At 40.3% G+C, this 24,246-nt stretch overlaps 1 protein-coding gene across 2 annotated transcripts; it reads right to left on the reverse strand.

The window, feature by feature from the left end:
• Window positions 1-2: 2 nt before the first annotated feature.
• On the reverse strand, window positions 3-17,114 carry smad1 (SMAD family member 1). 2 transcript variants are annotated; one of them, XM_040023876.1, is made up of 7 exons: window positions 16,991-17,114; window positions 7,857-8,415; window positions 4,878-5,141; window positions 4,660-4,785; window positions 2,643-2,864; window positions 2,163-2,419; window positions 3-1,594 (listed from the first exon to the last, which is right to left on the reverse strand). In XM_040023876.1, exons 2-7 carry the CDS (start codon window positions 8,254-8,256, stop codon window positions 1,451-1,453), a joined length of 1,413 nt encoding a protein of 470 aa, XP_039879810.1. In that variant the 5' UTR covers window positions 8,257-8,415; window positions 16,991-17,114; the 3' UTR covers window positions 3-1,450. The 2 variants fall into 2 exon arrangements, with proteins under 2 accessions (XP_039879810.1, XP_039879811.1); XM_040023877.1 differs by having other exon boundaries at window positions 4,669-4,785; window positions 16,991-17,112.
• Between the last annotated feature and the right edge of the window lie 7,132 nt (window positions 17,115-24,246).

Consider the following 24,246-nt stretch of genomic DNA (forward strand, 5'->3'; position numbering starts at 1 on the left):
TATTGCAAGTAATGAAACAAATTTATTGACTCTTCCAGTAGAGACTTGATATTCATGGAATAAAACTGCTTTTCTGGGAGTTTTTACTGAGCAAACCAGACAGAGGAAGCGAAAACAAAATAAAACCAAAACAAAGAGGCAACATGTGAAAGTGCAAACAAAACTAAAAATGTTCAAAAAATACAAAAAGAATGTAAAGAGTATAATAGTTTTACAGCAAACAGGATTGCTCAAAGCATAAAAATAACTGAATGGCAAAAATCTGCATTTTATTAAAAAAAATGATTTGGGGAAGTCAGTAGCTGACACCCTTTTTCTCAGTCATGATTAAAATCTGAATACTCAACTTTTTCCCATAACAGTCATTTAAAATGTTTTGCTCAATGTAATAAGATGATGAGGCGCAGTCACTGAAATATTAATGTCCTCAATGCGACTCGACTCTGCATGACACATCAGATTCAGCTGCAGAGAATACAGCAGGGGACAAACTACACTGTACTTGTGTTTGCCTCCGCTTCATTTCATGTTCAGCTACCAGTCTTAAATGTGTAACACTACACTAACCAAACTAGGCTTTGCAAAACCAGACTGCACAGCACATAATCTAATAGTGAATATATCTAAACACTATCCGTTTTTTCCTCTTAAAATTCATTTGAAACACAAGATGAGCAACACTTTAAACTGTTTATGTCTGAAATGCCCTTTGAGTGCCATGCACCACACTAAACCCTACACTAAATGCTCAAATGGCCCTAAATTTTGCCCTCATATTATTCTTCTACTTGTAATAGTGGATTTTATGTTGCTGTTATACAGATAACTTTAACTGCTCTCACTTATTATAATCTAAGAAACATTTTGACAACCCAGCACACTTCTTTACATATCTGGAGATGAACATTTTCCTGCTAACAGTTTACATTTCAGAAGCACATTTCATGCCAACCTGACTGCAGTTGGACAGAAAACAGAAACCAACTGCACTTCGGTGACCTGGAATGTCCCATAATTATTGTGACTACATGTGTATATCAGGATTTCTGAGGGAAGAATTAGATGCAAACTAGTTATGAGTCAGAATAGTAGAAAGATGGAAAAAAAATGTTGCGGGAGCAAGATCAAAGAGGATACTTGCATCAATATGAGTATGATGGTCTAATTATTACAGTTGGTCACAGAGATCAAGTATCTTCCAGTTGCATCACGCTCACCTTGCTAACTCCTCTCCCAGTCTGTAAATGTGCCCAATTCAGACATCCTTCAAGTAGAGAACAAACCCATTTAACAACCCGCCCAACCTCAAAGTCCCGGATCAGTTTGTGTTTCAGTCAAAACTTCAGTCTGACACAAACACAAACCAGTCTGGCACCAGCTAACCCCTGTTCCTGCTACTTAAATCAAAATGCTGGGGTATGGACATCCACAGTGCCGAGCACAGTGAAGCCTAGGAGACGGAGGATATGGGGTTGTGAGGGGAGCCCATCTGAGTCAGCACCTTATCCAACCACTGCAGGGGGCCGTGCAGGTGAATCTCAATCCAGCAGGGTGTGCTGGTCACATCTTGGCGGTGGTACTCTGCACCCCAGCCCTGAAAAGCACAAAAACACAGGTTTTATTTTCTTACAATTTGGTGGTGATTTAAAAGAAAATGGAAAATGCTAATTATTTTTGGACTGCCTCATTCCAGATATTTTACCACTTTAAATTAATTTTCAGCTTAAAAAAAGTGCCTTTTAAAAAAACCTCCAATGCAGAGTTTTAAAAACAGGGCACAGTTTAAGTGTGGCTTGACTGAAATTTCATGGTATAATAAATCTCCTGTCAACTGTGAAAGACCATCAGCTGACATTAAAATTACAGATTATCTGTAAACATTAATGTGCATTTATTGTAGTTTTATGAGAATTTAATTTATAACAATGTAAAATTATACAGCGTTACCACAAAATAGAGACAGGCACATAGTTACATGCTTAACTGGAATTATGTTACACAGCATCAAACAAATACTGTGTGTGTGGCTGCTCAGCTGTTTGTACAACTGCTGCCATAGACCATATAAACCTTTTTTAAAAGGTAAAAACTGATTAAAAGCAGCTAAACATCTATCATCCAAAAACGTTAATTTTTTAGAAGGAAAATTCAAACCAGACTACCTTAACAAAGCTCATGCGGATAGTGCACATCTTGGTGAGCTCATAAACGGCCTCAAAGCCGTGGTTGACGGACTGAGCCAGCAGCTCAGCGAACTCCTGGTTGTTGAAAATCTTTAGGCTGCAGCCACTGGGAATCTTGCATACAGTCGTGGGATGGAAGCCGTGATGATAATTGCAGTTACGACTCTGGACGAAGATACTGCTGTCACTCAGACATTCTGCATACACCTCCCCTCCAACGTAATACAGATGGACGCCTAATAGAGAGTAGTACAGTATTAACAGTGTGGACGAGTCTCTTTTATCAAAAGAAGACAAACATCCGTGTGGTCAACCTGAAATCAACAGACTGGAACGTTTAGTCAATCTGTCGTTCCGTTTTACGCCACATCTCAGTTCCTGCTGACAACATGAATTGATTTAGACTAGTCTGGCGACAATTGCTTCATTTTGGTCACTGACAGGTTTTCCATGTTGTACCTTTGCCAATGTGCCTCCTGGTATTCTCAATAGTAGAGTTGCGGTTGACGTTTGAGAGCAGGCCGAGGCAGAATCGGTTGCGGTTGTTGGAGGGATCTGTAAAGCCATCGACGAGCACACTGGTGGAGGAAGCCTGGAAGGCCTCTCCAACACGATTATTGAGCTCGTAGTAAACAATAGAGCACCAGTGCTTGGGTTCTTCATAGGCCACAGGCTGCACATCTGCACAGGAAACACATTAACAAGTCACTAGAGTGAGTAGAGTACACGCTACATGCCTCACACCAGGCACAATTGTGAGGTGCATTTAAGAGTCGTGTGCAGAGAAGCTGATGACAGGAAACCAAATATTTAATCAAATTCTTTCAGACTCTTCTTTCATTCAAATTATTCCATGTTGCCTATAACCATAAATAAACAAGCACATTTCCATACATTTATTCTGACCCAAATCAGTGTATTCTAAAGTGTCAAGGCCAACTGTGGTCTGCATGCCAGGGTTTATTGAGCAGGCAAACAGTCAAAAGACGGGACGTGAGCATGCTCGCTGAGCCTGGTATCTCAGGGTAAGCTGGTGCCAGCTGGCCTCACCCTCTCTCTGTAAGGGGAATAAATCATGTTTATTTAAGCGCATACTTCTCCCAAACTTCCTCTGTAGCGTGGCACTGGCTAGCAGGTGTGTTTTGTCTGTCCTTTTCCCAGAACTGGCCTACAATAGAAACCTGCTCCTCTGTACAGGATGCAGCTTGTGGAAGAGAACTGGAAAAAAATCCCCAAACTCCAACTGCCAGGAATACTTTTAACAGCTCTGCTGTCAGCATGCATGGACAAAATCTCTAAGCTTTAATGACACAAAAGTTCAGGCAGCAGTCAGAGCTTTATCAGCGTTTGCACCAGCAGATAACTGCAGAGTGCAGCCATTTACGAGTTTAACTTTAAACAGTAAATATTTTTTTAAAAAAGGGTCAAAATCAAGTTCAGTCCCAGAGTATCACCTGATCACATCAGCTGATATCTTAGACCAGTGGTCTAGACCAGTGTGTTGCATTGTGCCGTGCATTATGAATGATGCACACTATTCGAAAATTCATGACAACCACATCATTAAAAGTTAAAATTTAAAATAAGAAAACACTAAATTATCTATTTTCTTCCACTTATCTTGAGTCGAGTCATAAGGGCCAGGATTGGGTATCAATTAAAATGTAAAACAGATTAAACTAGTAGATTTGGTACAGACTAGTGACAATAGCAACAATTAGTTGACTAGTCGCGCATAATCCCTACAATTTACCTTTGTTCCCTCTAGACTTGGGTAGTCGGAAGGTTTATTTAAACCCACTCATCATCTACCATCAAACTTCTTTACAGCTGTAATCCAGGTCTTTGGATTACTGATTGAAATGATTACTGCTATAAGATATAAAATCTGAATCAAAGGGCTTTGGAGTCCAATACATGTCCACTGCTTAGTCTGTTACGCATTTATGAATGCAGTGCTCAGTTGCTGTCTGTCTAGCACAATAAAGTATACAACACAAAGTCAAGATAGCAGCAATTACGGCACCGCATTTTAGATTTAAAAGTAGGAGGCAATTAGTGAACCTTATCGTTAACAAGTTTTAAGTCATTACCAGCCGCAAAGATGACATAAGCCTAAGCTTTTATAGTCCCCATAAAATGGCTCTGAGGCCTGTCTTAATTTGCTGAGGCTTTGAGCTTCCCTTGAGCTTGCACCCACAGACAAAGCCTACTGTAAACTAGCATGCCCTGCCCACATGCCGTTTTATCTGACAGGATAAAGAACAGTGGCCTCACTGAAGTTTTCCTCTCACTTTGTGCATTTCCATGTGACCCCCCCCCCCCCCCAAAAAAAAGAGGTATAAAGAAAAAAAGGTGAGCAGGTACAGACAGTTTTTTGCAGATATCACACAAAACGTGTGTGTGTGTGTGTGTGTGTGTGTGTGTGTGTGTGTGTGTGTGTGTGTGTGTCTTGCTTGCGCAAGACAGTAACTACCATGGTTACCTGCCCGGTTGTTACTCTCCAGGGGCAATGGTGGAGCCATGAGGTTGGTGTCCATTGGCTGAGGGCAATCCTGGCTCATCTGCTCCTCTGGGGGCATGTAGGCAGGAGGGGGAGTCTCTGCATGAGGAAGGAGACAGAGCAAAGTCAAGTGAGCTTTAAAGTGGAGGAAAAGTATAGGAGAAGAAAGAAAACAGAAGAATAATTACTACCTGGCATCTGGAATGGACTGCCGGGGTCAGAGCTAGATGGTGAATGAGGAAAGGTGACGCTGCTGCCACTTCCAGGTGAGTTTGGGTAACTGTTCCCAGGTGAATGTGGGAAAGGCAAGGTGTTTGCCTGACCAAAGGATTCTGGGAAGGTGGCATTTTGGGGCATGTGTGGCTCGTTCTGTTGTAAGGGGTTGCGAAAGCGAGGCAACATCGTATGCTTGGCATTAAACTCGCTGTTCCTTGGTACCAAGACAGGTGGCAGCACTGTAGAGGAAGAAACAAACAAATGGTGTTCAGAGAGAATATACCGAGTCGAGTTAAATTGGACTCCACCCGTTAGAAAGTCGTATTATGTGACACTAAAGCTCGCAAATTACAATCCCCCCCATAGCTAATCATCTATAAAGAAGGTAGGAGATTTTTTTTTTTTTTTCATGCTTCAGATCAGAGGTGGATGAAAATGACATATTGATATAAACTGGGAGATGTTAAATCCGCCAGCCAAAACAGCTGCGACAGCAGTCATTCAGCCTCATTTACTAACAGTATGTAAACACAAATGAGTACATAAAATCGTACTTACAAACCTTTCATGCACAAATCAATTTACTCGTACAAACAAATTTAGAAGTGCCTTTGACTGCTTTTTCAATATCTACTCGGCCAAGGTTCCAAGAGAGCAGAGTTGAGCAGAAAATGTGGCGTCAGGCTGCTTGCCAATGATTGGCTAGGGTAAAGTCATGGGATGAGCCCTGAGAGAGACTCCTTTACAAGAATCAAACCCACTATTTTTGAAACCCAGCAACAAACGGCTACAAACAATCCATCACCGTGATCCAACAACAATGTACAAGGTAAATCAATGGTAAATATTTTGTACAGGCTTCATTTTGGTGCAGAACTGCTCAAAGATCAATTGGCTAACATAACCGTAGCGTAAGAACATTCATAAGGTAACTTGTAGATGTAGCTTATGTCTAAAAAATGTTTTTATTTCTTACAAAATTCCTCAATGTGTAGGGCCCAAAGGAGGTCTGGGACAATTAAACAAGCATGTGGCAAATTATTTTTGTTTATTTTCTGATGTTCCAAAACATATGTTGAAATGCACGTATGCTTTGTCTTTTTTTCTTTTTTTTTGCTGATCCGGTCTCTTGGGGATGTGATGTACAAGATCAGATATCCACCGTTTCGAAATAGTCTTTTGTCTTCAGTTTTTAGTTCATTTTGACAGCCCTTTATCAGAAAAGGAAACTGGACATTAAATTCTTTACTTGTTTCATTTCTTTCTCTTACATTGAGTGTTCTCTGATTTATCTAACACCACAATTACCCACTGAGGTAAATTCTTCATTAATCCCAATCTTAAAAAACATAGATCACAGATAATTACTTTAAGTGCTCATCATATCAAGCTCTACCCACGTAGAAAAAGATACATCTGAACTCAATAAGTTATTTGATTCCAGCACAACAAAGGAAATCTGTTTCTGGCACTTTCCATGACTCAACATTCTGCGCACAGATGTCGCTACGTATTTCAAATGTCAGCTTCCAGGCAGTAGGTCTTAGCCAGCAGTATTGGCCCAGACTCTCAGGTTTCTGCACTAAAAAGACATTTTGAAGCAAGCTGTTCTTGTGGAATTCATCACTTGGGGTAAATATCCTGGCTGAAGGCTGTTCAGGTGCAGTAGAAACCACAGACATACACTCCACTTGTGTCTATAAATACCTCTGCAGATAAATAAAGCTAGTGGTGAAACTTTAGATGAGACTCGGGTTGCTGTCTATATTCCTGCAGGTAGCCTGAATGTGCTGCAATAGGCCAATGGATCAATATATAAATAAATGTTTATTTTACAGGCTATTTGTGGAGCAGTCAGACAGCTGTGCTTTTATGTAGAAGGTTGAAGGGAAATTGGCAGGATGTGTTTGAGTAGGTGGGCTGGGTTAATAGAGGAAAAATAGGGTGTGTTGTGGTGTTGGTTGTGGGGGGAGTCGTGTGGCCAGACAGGTGCTGTGGGGTTAAATCACCTTAGCCCTATCTTCCACCCGCTGTGAAAACAAAGTGTCTGTATGGCAGCCAATAACTCTTTCCTCCTATTGTGAGAGACTAAGTATCTTCCTGTTCCAGCCATCGTCGGAGAAACTGCCTGCAGTCATACGTGTGTGTGCGTGTGCGTTCTAATTTTTGTGACATGCGTCCAAGTTTGAGAGTGTGTCTGCCTGTATGTCTACATGTGTTCAAGGAGAAAAAAAAAAAAAAAAAAAAAAAAAAGTAGAACCTGCAGTACTGAGCATGCCCAAAACAAAGCCCTCATTCTGCCCAGATGGAATTTTCTGCTACATACATACACACCCACACACATACACACACACACACACACACACACACAGCACCATGCAGACAGCTGTTTTTATCTTGTCAGCTGACTTTCATTTTGTGTTTAGTAAAAGGCCAGCTTGTGTTTGATTTGTCTTATTTTTGCAGGTAGAACCCCAAAGCAGTGGACAAACCTAGGCAAGGAAATAACTCAAACTCGGGTAGTACAAAAAGACATTATCCTGAGTTTATTTTTTTACCTGAGATCTTTATTTTTATTCTTTGTAAAGTCATTTTTATTGTTTTTTTTTGTTTTTTTTTTTACTATATATATGTTAAATCTAATTGTGTGTGCCCTGCCGCTTTCCATGTGGCCAGCCTCCTGAACTTCTCCTTAATAATAATAATAATAATAATAATAATTTAAAAAAAAAGTCATCTCTCTATGATCATCCATGTAAATAAAAAGTTGTGTGGACATTCTGGTTAGGGACAAAATCTGTCAGAAAACAGGAAGGTAACTAAAACAACATACAAAAAATATACAGAACTGATTAAAGGAACTGATGAAAGGAAAATATAGAAACTTGAGGATCCTAAAAGTTTTAAATAGTTATTTTGTCATGATAAATATGAGATGGCCAGATTTCACTCACCTGGACTGTCCACTCGTTTGTAGTGGTAGGGATTGATGCACACATCCTTCTGTTTGGAGCCAAAGGGGTACTCGCAGCATTCCAGCGCTTTCAGCTCATGGTGGGACTGCAAGTCAGGCCAGCGCCACACCCGACAATAGATGACGTGGGGCAGGCCTTTCCTGTGAGACACCTGCAGCCGTCCATCCAGTGAGCGGGGGATTGTCACACAGTTACTGGGCTGACCCGGGCAGCTGAGAGCCCGCTCCAGCTCCTCCATGGCTCCCTTTTTCTTTTTCAGTTTCTTAACCAGAGCATCCACTGCCTTTTCCGCCCATTTCTCTTCCTCATCTCCCTGCTTCCAACCCAGCAGCCGTTTCACAGCTGGGCTGGTGAAGGAGAAGAGCGAAGTGACATTCATGTTGGCCAAGCCGCCCTCCTCCCCACTCCTAAAAGAAGCGCAACCAGTCGTTGGACACTGTCCAGTCTCTGAACACAAAGGTTTAAATATTATTTGTTTGTTTTCTTATGTTAGAATCCTTGGCTTCCAAGATGCAAGACAAGGTCCTCTTCAGAGTCACTAGAAAAAAAAGAAAAAGAAGTGTAAGTTAAGAAGTATAAGCATAACTTACATAAGTGTAAGTTAAAGTCCTTCACAAAAAGATGTACACGTCACTGCCTGCCCGTTTCACAAAGCTGCTGCAACTACAAAACATGAACATAAATCACCTCCTCCTCTTTAACGGCACTAACAGACCTGCTCGTGTAAGCAATGAAGCAAGCAATGATTTCACCCATACAGCTGGTCTGGTCATATCAGTCATGGGTTCTGGGAAAAGGGCTGGAGAGTCACAGAGGACACCCTCCTCTGATCATCAGCCCTAACCAGACATTCTCCCAATAGCTTCCTGTCCTGTCTTGTCACATTATGTTTCTTCAGCTGTAGGTCTAGGAGGTGAACACTCTCGGGCTGTCTCCTTAACACAGCTCCGTCCACAGTCTCCCAGAGCTCTTTCAGTGGCCCCCACAGACTGGCTCCCGAATTTACCGCCATCTGCGCCTGATGTCATTTACAGGAGAACACTTCTTATATGTGCAAAGTTAGCACATCCCACAGAGAGAAGCAGCTGTGCAATATGGCAAAACACCTGGAGAAAGTATTTTTATTACATTATAGTGCTGCCTAAATCTTTGTGGAACAAATGATTATATTATTATTATTATTATTATTATTATTATTATTCACCCCTAGCTATTATTCAGTCAATAATAGCAGAAATGAAAGAATATCCATATATCAGAGAGGTAAAAGCCAGCAAGTTCTGTCAATATTAAAATTATATTAAATATTTTCAAACAAAATCAGATTTTGAAATTAATGTCAATTACTTTCGTGATTAGACTCATCGACTACTAAATACACTTTTTCCCAAACAAACATGAAGGTCATATTTAGTCAAGAACTTTATTTAAAGTGTGCAACTTCAACAGAAACAGCTGCATCATGTAATGCAGTCAGGGGTTGGCAAATCAAAGATTAAAAACTATTTAATTCCAGGTTTGTAAACTTATTATCATGTGTTTTTAGTGTATTATGTTGCTTTTCTGAAGGCCATTTGTATATTTTACTCTGACCTACCCAGAGACTATCGAGACTGTGCTTGTTAGATAACCAAACAAATAAATGTTTGTGTGTCTGTGGAAGTGCAATATGACAGCATATTGATTCACACCGATATGATCAAGGCTTTTAGAATTATTTTCTTTCTTATCTCTTATTCTCATCTTGTTTCTCAGCTTAATTTTCAGAGAAGATCAAACATATTGTGTACATACTATGAGATTTTATGATTCAACAGTGCAAAGACAACTTGCTAGGTAAAATAGTGCACTTGATAAAATCCAATATGAGTTTTAAAAGGCTGTCTTTCAGATTTCAGAGGAAGGAAACCTCTAATGAGTAACCTGCTGAGGCGAGCAATCAAAAAAGCTTCAACACTGCACACCGGTTCTGGGCAGGAATCTGGCAATGTGTAGGACAATAAAAAGGAAGTGCATGTGAACCCCAGTATAAATGTGCCTATTCACTGGGGTCCCACGGGAGCAATTCAGTAGTCAGAAGGTACACACATTTTGGCTTTTGAAAGGGAAAACAAGAGCACATTCAGCACTCCTCGTTCCACCTTCTTTTCAAGTTATGCCTGAATGCAATTAGGCAGATAAAACAGAGTTATGGTTGAGGTTTGGCTGAGGATGAATGTTCAAATGTGATCCTTGAATCAAATAAACAGCGTGTCAGGAATCCACCAGCGTTTATCTGTAACCGATCGTGGGCGAGTGTGCATCACTCTCTGACAGTAAAGCCTGCAGTATATTGGATTTCCTAAGAGCAGGAACAAATACATCATTAAGACTGCTCTGTAGTTATTCCTGGCCCTTCAGATTATGGGATGAATAGTGATTTCTATCTTTGACAACTACTGCCTATGTAAGCTACCTCATACTGGCATCTGGGCTGGGACGTTTGATACGAACAGGTGCTATTTACAAAGTGTGTGTGTTTGTGTGCATGTGTTGTGGAGGCCGTGGACACTTACTACTGCCAACCACACTGACTGGAAAGCTGCAAGTTACAACTAAAATTAACTTGAATATAATTGGCTCATCTAAAAAGTAATACAAAGCTACAATCATTGACAGGACGGGACATATGGTGGGAACACTACACCTTTATATTGACAAAAGACTCGCCACCTTAACAGAAACAGGAAACAAGCTGTGGAGTTTTATCTTCTTATGTGTCATCGCCTGAACAACAGTGACATCACTTCCTTCTGCTGAGACTTGCAGGCTTTTCCACAGGTGCAGGATGGAAAACAAAAAATGTTTCCTGAATTGACCATCCCTGACTCTTTTTTTCCCCTCAGGCTCTTTCACAATGAACATCTTTTCATTGTAGTGAAACAGTTAAGGAGGGGTAAAAGGAAATCCCTGGGTGTGGCCTCTCTTCTCACTGAAGTCAAATTAGATTTCTGTCATGTTACCCCTAATTTCATTTGCAAACTAACTCTTCTATTTATGAGGAACACGTATTAATACCAAGACTGTTACAGTTACATAAAAGCAAAAACTAGGTGTGAATTTTTTTTAGGTAATTAAAATTAACATTTGAGTAAAGTGGATGGCATTGTGTACTCACAATATCTTAGTTTTGTCAAGGGGGTCAACTTTATTAACACAACAAGCATCAGGAGGCTTTGGCATTTAAGGTTTTAGTAAATTCTACGGATACCTGTACTTTCATAACTATTCTGAACTTCTGCCCCTGAAAAATACCACCAAATTATAACTAGTAATAATCCTAGTTACTATTTTACTTGTTTTTTTAAACAAGGACAAACAAACAAATAACTGACTATAATTTAATGTACACTGGTAGCTAGGGGTGGGCAATATATTGAATATACTCATCTATCGAAAGTTTTTCTGCGGGTCTTGTGCCTTTGCTAATGTTGCCTTGATAATAATTACACACAGAATAAAACTACCACCTTTAAAAAAAAAATCCCAAAACAAATTATACTACTAAAATTAGGTTAAATGTCACTGAAATGAGGGCCACTGCATTTTTAAACACACACAATGTCAGACTAGTTTTCTGTGTGGCTAACATTAGCAGGACTAGCCCCAGTAGCCCTCCCTCCTTGCATGCAAGCATGAAAATTAAAAAATAATTTTAAAAAGAAATTAAAATGACAATAAAAAAAAAAAATACAATGACAAGTACAATTCTTACCAAAACTTGGGAATTCAGCTAAAATTCTTACTACCACTAATAACAGGATTTTTTTTTTTTTTATTTTTATTTTTTTAAACTGACTTATTCAAATAATTGCTTTGCTTACAAAATGAGATTAAGGTGACATCATCAACTGTCCTGGGGGTCTTTTAAGTAATCCACACCGACTGCACCCTACATTAACTAGTGGCTTGCTTAAGGTAAATATAATAAATCATATAATAAATAAAATAAATCAGAGAAAAAGGAAAAGGAAGAAAAAAAGGTTTCTATAAATAGTTTATATTTGAATATAATCAAAACCAACTCTTAATTTACCCCCCCCCACGTCTACACATGTTTTGTAAATCAAACACCAAGTAAAAAGAACATACATATGACCAAACTTCTGACACTTGTCTTGCTTGTTTTAAACCTAAAACGTATGACGCATTTCTCTTGGTCTAAAAAAACTGAAATAAAAAATGGGAAAAAAACCTTTGCTGTTACTGGCTGCCTGCTGCTGTTGTAGCATAAACTCATCCGTTCACATAACTATCAATACAAATTAAAAATCTCTAAAAGCTGACATACACTATATCTCTATGCTGGCCTTGTCTAAAGCAAATCTGACTGAGCACATTTTCAAAAAAAATGAAACAAAACATTTACTCGAGAGCTGAGGGTGCTGTGTGAAAAACAAAAAACAAAACCCCACACTGTTCAAAAGGTAAACATCAGCATCATCATATTTCTGTCAGGGTCACCACCCAGACATATAAGAAGTTATTCTGATTCATATCCAGCCACAGAGCGTCTTTGATGGTCTCTCAGTAACAACCAGTGCTATTAGTACAAGCTCAGGACTAACTGCACAAAGACTAACTTTAATGCATTTCAGATGGAGGATTCCACAAAGCTTTGTACAGTAACATCTGGAGCAAACCTAACAATCCTGTACTGTCATTCAGCTGCAGATGGAGGCCATGTCTCTGAGATATTTCCAGCCCTGGCAGTCAATAACATCTGACTGCTAGCCTGACCACATGCTTATTTAAAGGCCCTGATATGGCACTGTGTTTCTTCTTTGGACAATGCTAGTTTGGAGTTTTCTGTGAGGCAGTCAAAACAAAAAGGCGCCAATGCACCCCTCTTCCTATATCTATGTATAGACTAGGATGCCTGTATGACATAACGGCCTTTCTGTGAACCAATTTTCCAAATAAGTGTCTGAAAAGTATTTATGACCTGCAGCAACAGTATATCTGGTATTGTTTTTGTCATGTATGTGTGGTTTTATGTGGTCCTGGAAAACTCTACTGTACCAGGAACTATAACATAGGTGATGTTGAGTAATTTGGTGAGTATACATGTGCCTATCTACGTGCAAATAAAACTTTACAGGTATGTCACTGATATTATAATAAAGATCTCATCCAAAAACTCTGGCATTTTGCTGATAGAATGAACATCTCCAGATTCTTCTTCATCTTATTATTATTATTATTATTATTATTATTATTAAACAAATTCTTAGCTGAAGTGCCTCCTGAAGTTTGACTTCAGTTGGAGAAGTCACACCAAACCTGACTTTGCAATTCAAAATTGCAGTGGTGAGTGTAAACAGTAGTAGAACATATAATCTGTACTACAACTATTGTGTAAATAAGCCATACATGGAGAACCCACCAGGCTTTATTTGGGAACATGCTGCAGGAATGTTTTTAAGCGCAAATTAATGCAATGCAGGAAAAAAAAATAAAATTAAATAGGATTGTTACATCATCACTTAGCAAGCAGATGGGGAGAATGTCATAGGATTTCACATTCAGGTTAATATTTCAAACACATTTTAACCAAATAAATTATTAAATTAACTCAATCCACACATGATCCATACTTCAAATTTCTATGTAACCATCAAACTTTGAGCATCATCTCTAATCTGTGACACAGGCATTAAAGAAAGATGCCTGCAGTGGCCTTGGTCATTGCTCTCTCCTCTATGAAAATGGAAACGGATACTATCATTTAAACAGCTCCATAAAAACATTACCTATAGCCAAGTCTGAGCAATGCTCTCTCACTATTGTGTTAGCGGTAGCTTGTTATGGCCATCAGTTAGCCCACTGGACAGAAACTGAGGCTAATGGGAGCACAGAGTGGGATGATGCGACACTGACAGGGGAAGGCTTTGACCCACCTGGTGCGAGCTGTTAGCCACTACACTAGCCCCATGGATCATTTTGCACTGCTCCAGTGTCTGTTAATCAATTTAGGCCTGGGCTGTGTAGGATGAGCAGGCAGTAATGATGCTCTCTGGACCCTCCCTGGGGATGGAGCATTATAAAGAAGCTACATTATTTATCAGCAGGGTCCTGGATAGGGCCTCCATTAACCCCCGCTCAATGGAGTCACTGGCTATAAACCGTGGAGTGCAGGAAAGAAGAGAGTGATAGATAAAGCGAGAGGAAGAAAGGAGGAATGATGCAGAGACAGAAGGAAAAAAGTGAGAGTGATGGTGAAGCCTGAGATCTAAGACAGGCTGAGTGTTTGGGAGGAAGAGATATGAAGAACACTCACATATCTGGTCTCTTCAGCTAGTACTTCAACATCAAGAGCCTTCAAGGGGCATTACTATGTGAATCGTGACACTACAAGGATGCACTACAGGCTACTTTACGAATACCATTTCTAACAACGAGGCTAGGATTTTTTTTTTTAAATGAGCCAACAAATCGCTTTTAAAACAGGAGACCAGCTGTCATTTTTAACATCCTTTTGAGAAATCAACATTAGTACTAAGAAAAATACTTAAAGTACTTGTCATTTAAATCATGTCGTTAAAAAAAAAAGAAAGAAAAGAAAGAGCTAAAATATCTCTGGTTCCAGTTTCTTAGTCAGATGTCCTACAATTATCAGTTTCATATTATTGCAAGCTAAATATCTTTGGACTCTCGGCCAAACAAAAAAAGCTGCCCAGTTTAGCAATTTTATGCAATAAATAAATAAATAAATAAATAAATATAGAACAGGACATTTTACATGAAGAATATATATAATTAACCTGTCAAGCTTTCCTTGTTGTACAGTCTTGCAAAAGCAGCATATCTTTGCATAACTGCATTGTGCACCTTGTGGCTAACATAAAGTAACATATCTGCTGTAAAATATGATGAGTTCGTTTTTCCAGGCTCCCTAATAACTACTTCAGTTGGTTGCAAACAACATTAGGTGGACATGTACAATTAATCAAATTTTAATTACAATTTTGGCTTCAAACTATATTTAAAACAAGACAGTTGTTGTGCTGCACTAACAATTTGGCTTTCAGTCCCACTTACAATACTTTTGTCATTCTCTAAAAATAATTTTAAGTTCAATGAAGCCACTATGGCAATCGTGAGAAATGACTTTAGCCATAAATGAGCAGCCCTAGAATTAACGCCGAACAGCTAGACCTAGAACCAATCAACACAACAGTCTAAGAGCAAACCCCCGAAGTAATCACAGTCATGGCATTGACCTGAGGGGCTCCTAAAAGTCACCAACACATCCACTGCTCAGCATCCTTCCAATGCTGATACAGAAAACTCTAGAAACCTGCACCAAAAGTGTCAGGATGGTTCAGGCTCTGACGAGACTGAACTGGGATCAAATTCTTTGCATCCCAGACATGTCAGTCTACCACAGCAGACATAACTATCAAACACATGGGTTTTCATGGTGCCATTTCAAACATGCTCGGAACTCAGCATTGGGTTTGTGTTGCGTTAGGGTGGACACTTCGCTCCAAAACATAGCAGACATGTTATCCCAACCATACAGTGACACAGGGACACAAAACTTAAGGTTTAAATCTGTCATGTTTCTTCTTCTATTTATCCAACAAGAACAGTGCTTATCTAAAACTGTCAACTAAAGAGTTTATATTGGTTTAAGTCTCTCATAAAGGAAAACCTGCAATGTATGGAGACCTTGCAGTTTACTAGTTACCAGCAGCTGTTATAGTGGATGGATGATAGAAAATATCATGCTTTGCGTTCACTGATGCAGATATCAAGCTCATAAAAGCCTCTGATAATGACAGTCACATTCAAGAGGCTTCATGCTTATTTTTAAGCTGGAAAAAAAAGCGTAAATACAAGTTAAAGCACAACATACTGAGAATGCGATCACAGACAAGGACAAATTCCTGTCCTTTGAGTAATCTGATATGTCATCTTCAATAATGTCAAGAGAGCTAGCTCTAGTTGTTGTAGGTCTCTGCCTCCCTCTGCAATCTTCCCTCACATGCACACTCACACAGGCAGAAATTCGTAAACACATGGGGACACTGTCCTCTGAAGTGCACCAGCTGAACAGCCACGTTAAGTCTGCATACATTAATAAACACTACAACAATATACTTTTTTAAAGCTTCAAATGGCAAGGTGTAATACGTGTTTACTGATTATAGAGTGATATATCGTTTAGTGGCATCCAAATATGATACATTTCAAGTGTGTAACGCTTTAAATCAAGAGATTTAGCTAATTAATTAGGTGATCATCAGAAACTTAAAGAGTAGTCTTTATAAGTTTATCAAGCATTTTCAGTCGTTTATCACGGGGAAAAGAACACTTGCTAAACCCCCAATTTCTTGCTTCTCAAGAGGAGAAGCTTGGCTCCTTTTCTGTTCAATGCCACTGTAAACTAATTTCTACACAGAACAAGATGAAGCCCTCGGGCGACCGGTGGCCATTTCTTCCATTTGTTTTTTTATGTTACAGACTAAACAGCTAATTGATGAAGCAAAATAACAACATATGACACAGAAAGACCACCCGTTTATCCGCATAATGCATGCCCCCCCCCCCACCCAAAAAAAGCAAAGCAAAAAAAAAAGAAAGAAAAAAAGAAAAAGAAGAAAAAGCGGTAGTTTAAAAATAGCACAATAATCATCATTCCCAGCTGCAAATGGATTACATAGTTAAATACGGAAGACCTCGTCCCGGTGAACTCTTTATGGTGATTTAAGGGGAATTAAAGGGAGTTTAGCTTTTAGACGAAAAGCTTCGCTTCAACAACATTTCTGGGAAACCTTTGCTGCTAAATTCCTTAAGTTACCCACTTTCCCCCCCTTTTGTAAAAAAATATGTACAAGACATTTACAACTTTGAGGCTAAATTTCCACTGCTGTCTGATAAAGTGTGCGCAAAAAGAGGGGAAAAAAAGTTTGAAGCTGCCAACTGACAGTGATGAGCGGATAACCGCTGGGCTCTACTTCCTTTAAAAAAAAAGAAAAAAGAGTCGAGCACACTATGGTTACCGAAATAAAACAGTTAAAGGCAGCTTTCATTTACAAATCTGTGAAGAAAGAAAAACTTTACCGCACCTTTTCTTCCTCTGTAGCTTTCTGTGTCGCTGGCTCCTCCTGTGTGCTCTCGCCGCCTGACTGTGGGTCTGCTCGGCCTGGCGTCAGTGAGTCGCGGAGCCGTCTCACACTCTCTCGAGCGCCAGTATCACACCGCCGCGAGATGCGGCCCCACCGGCAAGAGGCAGACCTACTTTTTGCACATCTAACATCTTCATCGAGAGCGTGGAAGTGGATTATGTAATAGCGAAACGGTGCGGTTTTAGTGCAAAGGTGTGAGGTTTCTTTAGTGCAAAACGTGTCTGTTAAGATAGGTGAAATGTCGGGGTTTTTGGGAGACGGGAAGAGAGGCTCTAAGTAATACGTCTGAGTAATACGTCTTTAATCTTTACCACTCTGTTGGCTCCCCCAATACAACAGACATCAATCGGGACTAAATGGGGAAGTATTTTGAAAAAGCTCGCTTTTATCTAAAGCAGTAATATTTCCGAGAGGCTGTTTTTAAGTGACACATCTCTGTGGTTTCTCTGTGAACTCCTGAACTTCAAGCCTACCTCTCGGTTTCCCCTCTCGCTTTGACTGTGACATGATAAGCACAGTTCAGCCAGGAGAACAAACGTGTCCCAAGAGCACAGTAAGCACAGAAACATGCTCATACACGCCACCATCTCCACCTCCTCAGACACTGATGCACGCTTTTTTGGGTCCCACTGAGTACTGCACGATGACACATGAAAACACAGCCTTCCTGCAGGACAGCAGCTGCAGAGGACATGAAAGTTTCTTGCACACGAATGAGCCCAATCTGTGCATACTTGTGCCGCAGACTCTGAATTGACCATGAGGGCCAAGGGGAAGTAACCCATTATCTGATCAGATCTGAATAAGTCACAAAAGCGACAAAAGCGCGATATCTTATCTGAATGATAAGTAAACTTTAAACAGTCTTTTTTAAACAGTCAGAGCTCGCAGATTTTATTAGAGATCCTCGAAAATATGAAATATAAGTTGAAAAACGCCACAAAGTGTCCAAAGCGTGACCACAGGCTTATCGGTGTAATAATTTGCTCAAACATACAATGACGACTTAAATATACTTAACACTGGCAGAAAACGGGCTTAGATTTTTGTTGTTGTTTTTTTCATTATATTTAAAAAAAGTGTAGTAAGGAGGAGGGAGGAGGACTAGATTATCTTGAAGACAGGCGGAGGGAAACGTTCAGAGCGGAGGAGGCTTTTGGCGCAGGTGACGTCACGGCGCTGGCGACAGAATGTCTGAGCGAGGCGGGAGCGAGCCGCACGTGAATAAATCTGGGAAAACAGTGCGAGCGGGGAGGGTGGGTGGAGGTGGGGGGTGTAAGGGAGGGAGGAAGGGACGGCGAGGATGATCGTGATGATGATAATGAGAAGGGATAGGAGGAAGGGTCCCCAAAATTTGTTTTTTTTTTGCTAGAGGATTCCCCTCACACACGCACACACAGGGCAGCAGCACATTCATTAGACCTCATACATTTATAGTCCTATTAGGGAGAAAAGCCTACTGAGTTTTTACAGACTCTATGGGGCTTCATCGAATTTTATCTCATTAGAAGAGCAAAATTTAACCTCTAATATTCCAATTAAGGTAATTTAACTTTTATATTCGCATATCACGCTTTCAGATTTTTACACCACTGCTTCCTAGTGCTCTGCTCTCTGGTGAAAAGCGGGCCCTGAACCAAAGTACCTTGCTTCATAATATCTCTGAGAGTGGAAACAAAAAGTGGAAACAATTCCACTTTGTTACACATGACAGCTCAGCTCATAAAATATTAGTCATTGTTACAAGCTTCCCAGACAGCTTAATGTGGTCAAATGAATCTCCACCTCGACAAGCGACCTTAACAAAAAGAAACAAATGAACAATGTAAAGAACACATTTCTAAGTTTACGGGTTTTATGCTCTATTATAGACAACTCCAGTACTCCAGAGCTACAAAACTGCCAGCTAGGACAGGGTTAAGAAACACCTGCCTATATTTTGCTTTATATTTTTTACCATTGCAATAATATTGTCTATAAATGAATATGAAGTGCCTTGAGGCGACTTTTGTTGTGATTTGGCGCTATATAAATAAAATTGAAATTGGAAATTGAAATTGAAATAAATGTATAGATTTCAGAAGTTAGAATATTTTAAAGCCTTTTCAACACTGATAGGAGTATAATCTTCTTTGTCACTGGCCTGTGATCTAAAAACACCCACATGCCCCCCCCCCCCCCCCCCGCCCATGCTTTCCAGCCCCTATGCCCCTGAATCATATTTGGGAACCACTGGATGCAACGGTAAGGGAAAAAAAAAGATGTTACAGATCCTCAAAAGATTTGCTGGCAAATTGAATTATTTGACAGACGAGTATCGGCCATCTTCTTTTTTATACAGCAAAAATGCAAATGCTTGCATTTCTGGAGCGGTGGCTAACATGAAGCAAATTACATTTCAGGTCATACAAATTCACTCATGCAGTCGCTGGAAACGAGATTATGTGAGCAATAAAAATACAAATCAATTACAGTTGCTTATTTACCGTGCTTATGTGCTTATTATTGTATCAGTGGCAAGGAAACTACCCAAATGTTTATACAGAGGGTTCCTCATCATTGTAATGATGACAGTAGATACTGTAATGGCTGCAACTCACTTTGCTTTTTCCTTTTATGTGAGACGTACAGTGCTCATGCATATTCTGAACAGAGCGGTTTCCTGTTCTTATACTGGCTCTGTAGTGGCAAGGACTCAGCGTGGATTAAATTAGACGATATCTATTGTGGAGCCATCACACAGCAGGACACCAACCGCGGATGGAGACGAGGAAAGAGCAACAGAGGGGTCAGCCCTTTCCCAGTTCTCTTGATTGTCATGCATGTGAATTCAGCCTTAGGTCTGCTGAATTTGCACGAATAAACACACCATGAATCTAAAGCCACCACCAGACATGGAGGAGATATATATGTTCATGAAAACCACGTGAATGGTCTTGCTTCAGTTTAGCTGTGTTTAAAATGCATCTGAAAACATCAAACAGACTTTGATCTCTGTTCACAGCAGTTTGGAGACATGAAGTGGCCACTTCACAGATAACAAACCAACCTTTTGTTGTGGTATAATGGACCTGCCAGTCTCCACTGGTATTGTTCAAGAGGCACAAAGGTGATAAGAGTTTGTAAATGTTCGCTGCATTGTCGTGGTCAGGTTTTCTTTTGTTCTAACTGACTCTGAGAAGGAGAATTTTACCTACTGTGAGCTCCTTTGAGGTCAGACACCTTAGATGGAGACTATAAATATGGATGAATAAGAATAGGATGCCGGCAGATAAATGCAAAGAGCAACTTTCATTGAAGTACTTTTTTGTCATTTATCTCCAAGTCTGTTATGCTGATATTTAGCATATGGTTTACTTATTAACCTAAATAAACTTGTTGGCATTATGAGAAAGGGTCTGCCGCCTAGTGAAATGACTGTGCTGCATGTGATTGTTTAGATAAGGAGATTTAGCTCGTTAAAATCTACAGTACTGTGCAAAAATGTCGAGCAACCGCTTATTTCTTTATATTTTACTGTGAAAATGGCAAACATACATGAAAATACAGTATAACAATGTATGTAAGGGGGAAAAAAACTTTTAACCTGACTTAAAAATGTCAATATTTGGTTTGGCCAGCTTTATTTTTCAATGTACCCTGAACTCTTTTAGACAAGCTTTCTTCAGGAATAGTTCTTCAGGCTGCTTAAAGGACATTCAAAACTCTTCTTTGGATGTTGTCTGCCTTTTGTTCTGTTTGCTGTCAAGATGATCCCACAATGCTTCAATAATGTTCAGGTCCAGGCTCCGGGGAGGCCAATCCATGACTGATAGTGTGACATTATGTGTTTTTCTATCGAGATATGCTTTTGCTTAACTGACAGTGGGGTTGGAATCAATTTCATGCTGAAAAGTGACACTATTGTCAGCCAGGTGGTCTTAAGACGGCGCTGAATGCTGAGTTAATATCTAACAGTACTTATATATGGTCATATTTGCATAATGTTGATAAGATCCCTAACATCACTGGCTGACATGCAGACCCAAACCACAACATAGCCTCCATTATGGTTTATAGATACCTTTAGAACAGGGGTAGGCAACCTTTCTGATGGCGAGTGCCATTTAAAATTTCCTAGAAGTCAGTGTGCCATATGATTGCATTAGCAATAAATTTAATAACGCTCTATATGAACAGTTACACACTATATAGAACCACTTTATAGAATTATGTTTGTTCGCAGATGTTGGCAGCTATCAGCGAATAGTTATCAGCTATTTTGAAACAAAAAAAGACACTTTTTATCCATAACAACAACTCCATAACAGCAAATGAACAGTACAACAGAACAAATGCTATTTATGGTCTCCTCACAACAATGATAAGAAAAATAAACTAAGCCAATATGGCATGTCTGTTAATACAGAGACACACATGTTAATGTGATCTCTGGTCTCCCACTCAGAGACACAGGTCTCCGAGTGTCCAGCATTCAGACGGCTACCTGAGGACACCTCGTCATGTGAGAGAAAATCTGCTCACACAGACATGTAGAGCCAAATACTGTCAATAAGGCCTCTGCAATGTTCTGAAGACAGTTAAACTTGTCAGGTAGTGATATCCAGCAGGTGAAAATGCAAGCTCCATGAACACGCACAGCTGTGGATTCCAGCATTAACTCAGCCAGTTAATGCGAGACAAATCTAGCTGCTCATTAAAGATTTCTGGTTTGATCAGAAAATAAAACATTGGTCCATATACCTGAAAGTCCCAATTTGCGATGTGCACCGCTGGCGCGGCCATTTATTTTTTGATGCACCTTCTCAGATTAATTCACTGCGTGTCGTGCCCAGGGCTGGACTGGGACAAAAAATCAGCCCAGCAAACCTCAGCTGATACTAGAAATTAATATTAAATAAATTCTAACAACAGCTGATCAAGCTTAAACGTGCTGCTGTTGTTTAACGCGACATCTGCTGGTTTCCTCTTTCTGGCGCAAAGTGGGCGATAAACAAACAAGAGAGAAAAGCCGATCAGCTGATCATTGATCAGTTTCATGATTAAAGTAGCGACAGGAGAGAGAGGGGAGAGAATGAGAGAAGAAGAGGCAGCTGTGCGGAGTAACAACAGAATAACTCCAGCGTTGTGCCTTTTGTTTTTACATTCTAGCTGAAGTCCGGGACAAACTGCGTCCCCTCTCAGCTCAACACGAAACGCGTAATAATTTCTCTGAATGCGGACGATTCCGTCTTTTTATGGACGGTTGGCAACTCTACTAACTAACCTTATGAATAAAATAAAGTTCACTATCAGTAACGTCATAGCACCCACCCAGCTGTATAGAAACTCCATCATGCTAGCTAGTTCGCAGTACGAGTTATTGCAACTGACTGTAAAAAGTCAGCACAACGAAAATAAACTCCACCTAAACTTGGTTTATATCTGACCCAGATAGACTGCAGGTCATAACTTCTTACCTGAAGTTCAGTTCACCTGACACTCGGACTGGTGGCCGCCTCGGGTCTCTCCTCCTCCTGCCTCCCCTTTCCCTCATCCACCTGCTGGCCTCCACCACTTGTTAATGTTACTGAATCTGTGGAAGCTCCACCATAGCCACCACCAAACAACTGAGTTATTTTTACACACCAGCCAGCATCTGGCCAATCCACCACCTTTCATTGTTTATACTGTTACAAAATAAAAATCATCGGGCCACCGAGCAAATGCCCGGTGGCCAGTCCAGCTAAGGTCGTGCCATCAGTTAACCCTTTGCATGCCAACTGTGGCACGCCTGCCTAGGGTTGCTGACCCCTGCTTTAGAAACTCGTGGTTGTACTCTCTCCTGACCTCCTCTGTACATGCATGCAAACTTTCAAATTTGGATTCATCACTCCATGAGACCTGTTGCCACTGATTTTCAGTCATATTCTTGTGTAACGTGGCATACCTCAGCCTTTTCTTCTTGTTTCCCTTGCATAAGAATGGCTTCTTGACAGCCACCCTTGCATCAACTGAAAAAATTCTTAAAATTCTGCTTATTGGAAGCAAAATGTAAAGACATGAATGGTGGCTCAAGAATTTTTTCACAAAACTGTACACAAGCAGCATAGACAGATCTGCAGTGTGAACGTAGCCAAAGTGACCTGGGTCGGATTTGAAAAAATCTGATTTGTGCTGTTCAAACTGTCATACCATGATCGGATATGGGTCGCACAGGGTCAACAAAGTCGGATTTGATGCGCCTGCAGTGTGAATGTAAGCCTAAGAGAAAAAAGGGGATAACAGAGGGCACATGCAATGGCAAAACCACATGTTGACAAAGACAAACAAAAGACAAATATCAGATGTGATCATTAAACATAATTTCTTTAGGCGCATAACTACAACAATAGCAAGGTTTAACTTCCTTACCCTTGCATGTAGACTCATTTCCTACATGCATTTATTTAAATAAAATTTCTCAACCCGTCACTTTTGAAGCTCAATTCTATTGTCCGGTGCAGAAATCACAAGGGTCTAAAAGAAGAGCTCTTGCTCTCGAAATAGTCAAATACTCATCTGCTACCTCAGGCCAAAACAGGACAAGAACTACAAGGCCAACATGCTGCCTTTAAAATGTGTAGACAGGACATTAACATTTAAACCACTTAGTAGTAGGCTGTATTAGGTCAGGGTTCACACAGAGCCATTTAGAAACCTTGGAGAGCTGCCTGTCTCTAACCAGGCGGAGGAAGAGTGGATTCATGGGTTAGGATTGATTACAACATTAGCTCCATAGACTTCCATGAATTAGTGCGTGGTCAAAAGGCTTAACGATGACTGACACACAGGCGTAGATGACACTCCTTCACACATGAAATTCATTTTGCCATCCGAGGGCTCTTGGCAGGCCCCATCAAATTTTTTGCAGTAACGTAAGGCATGGCAGCAGTGCATCGGGCCAGCTCACATTTCAAACGGGTGGCTCATCTGGTGCAGCTTTTTTGCAAGTCCTTCTAGAAATAATGTCCAGGGTGGTAATATTTGAATGCTGTCTCCAGGGGCACTTAGCTTACCTCTCCTACCTTCACTGCACAGAGACAGAGGGTGCACCAATCAGAGGGTGGCACTCCCCGAAGCCCTACTAGCTTTTCATTTTAAGGTCAAGATGTCCTCTAACATGCCCTGAGGTTTTTCGATGAGCATGCTCAGCAGATACGTACCTCATCTGACAC

Source organism: Simochromis diagramma, unplaced genomic scaffold (assembly GCF_900408965.1).
Source record: "Simochromis diagramma unplaced genomic scaffold, fSimDia1.1 OVJJ01000302.1, whole genome shotgun sequence".
Lineage (NCBI taxonomy): Eukaryota > Metazoa > Chordata > Actinopteri > Cichliformes > Cichlidae > Simochromis > Simochromis diagramma.

Bases quoted from the DNA above. Each gene is read 5' to 3' on its own strand.
- smad1 (XM_040023876.1), bottom strand. From the start codon at position 8,256: ATGAATGTCACTTCGCTCTTCTCCTTCACCAGCCCAGCTGTGAAACGG. The intron at 2,865-4,659 runs GTAGTTACTGTC...TTTCCTGTGCAG, and splicing joins CAACCGGGCAGGTAACCATG to ATGTGCAGCCTGTGGCCTAT. The intron at 1,595-2,162 runs GTAGTCTGGTTT...TGTGCTTTTCAG, and splicing joins TCCGCATGAGCTTTGTTAAG to GGCTGGGGTGCAGAGTACCA.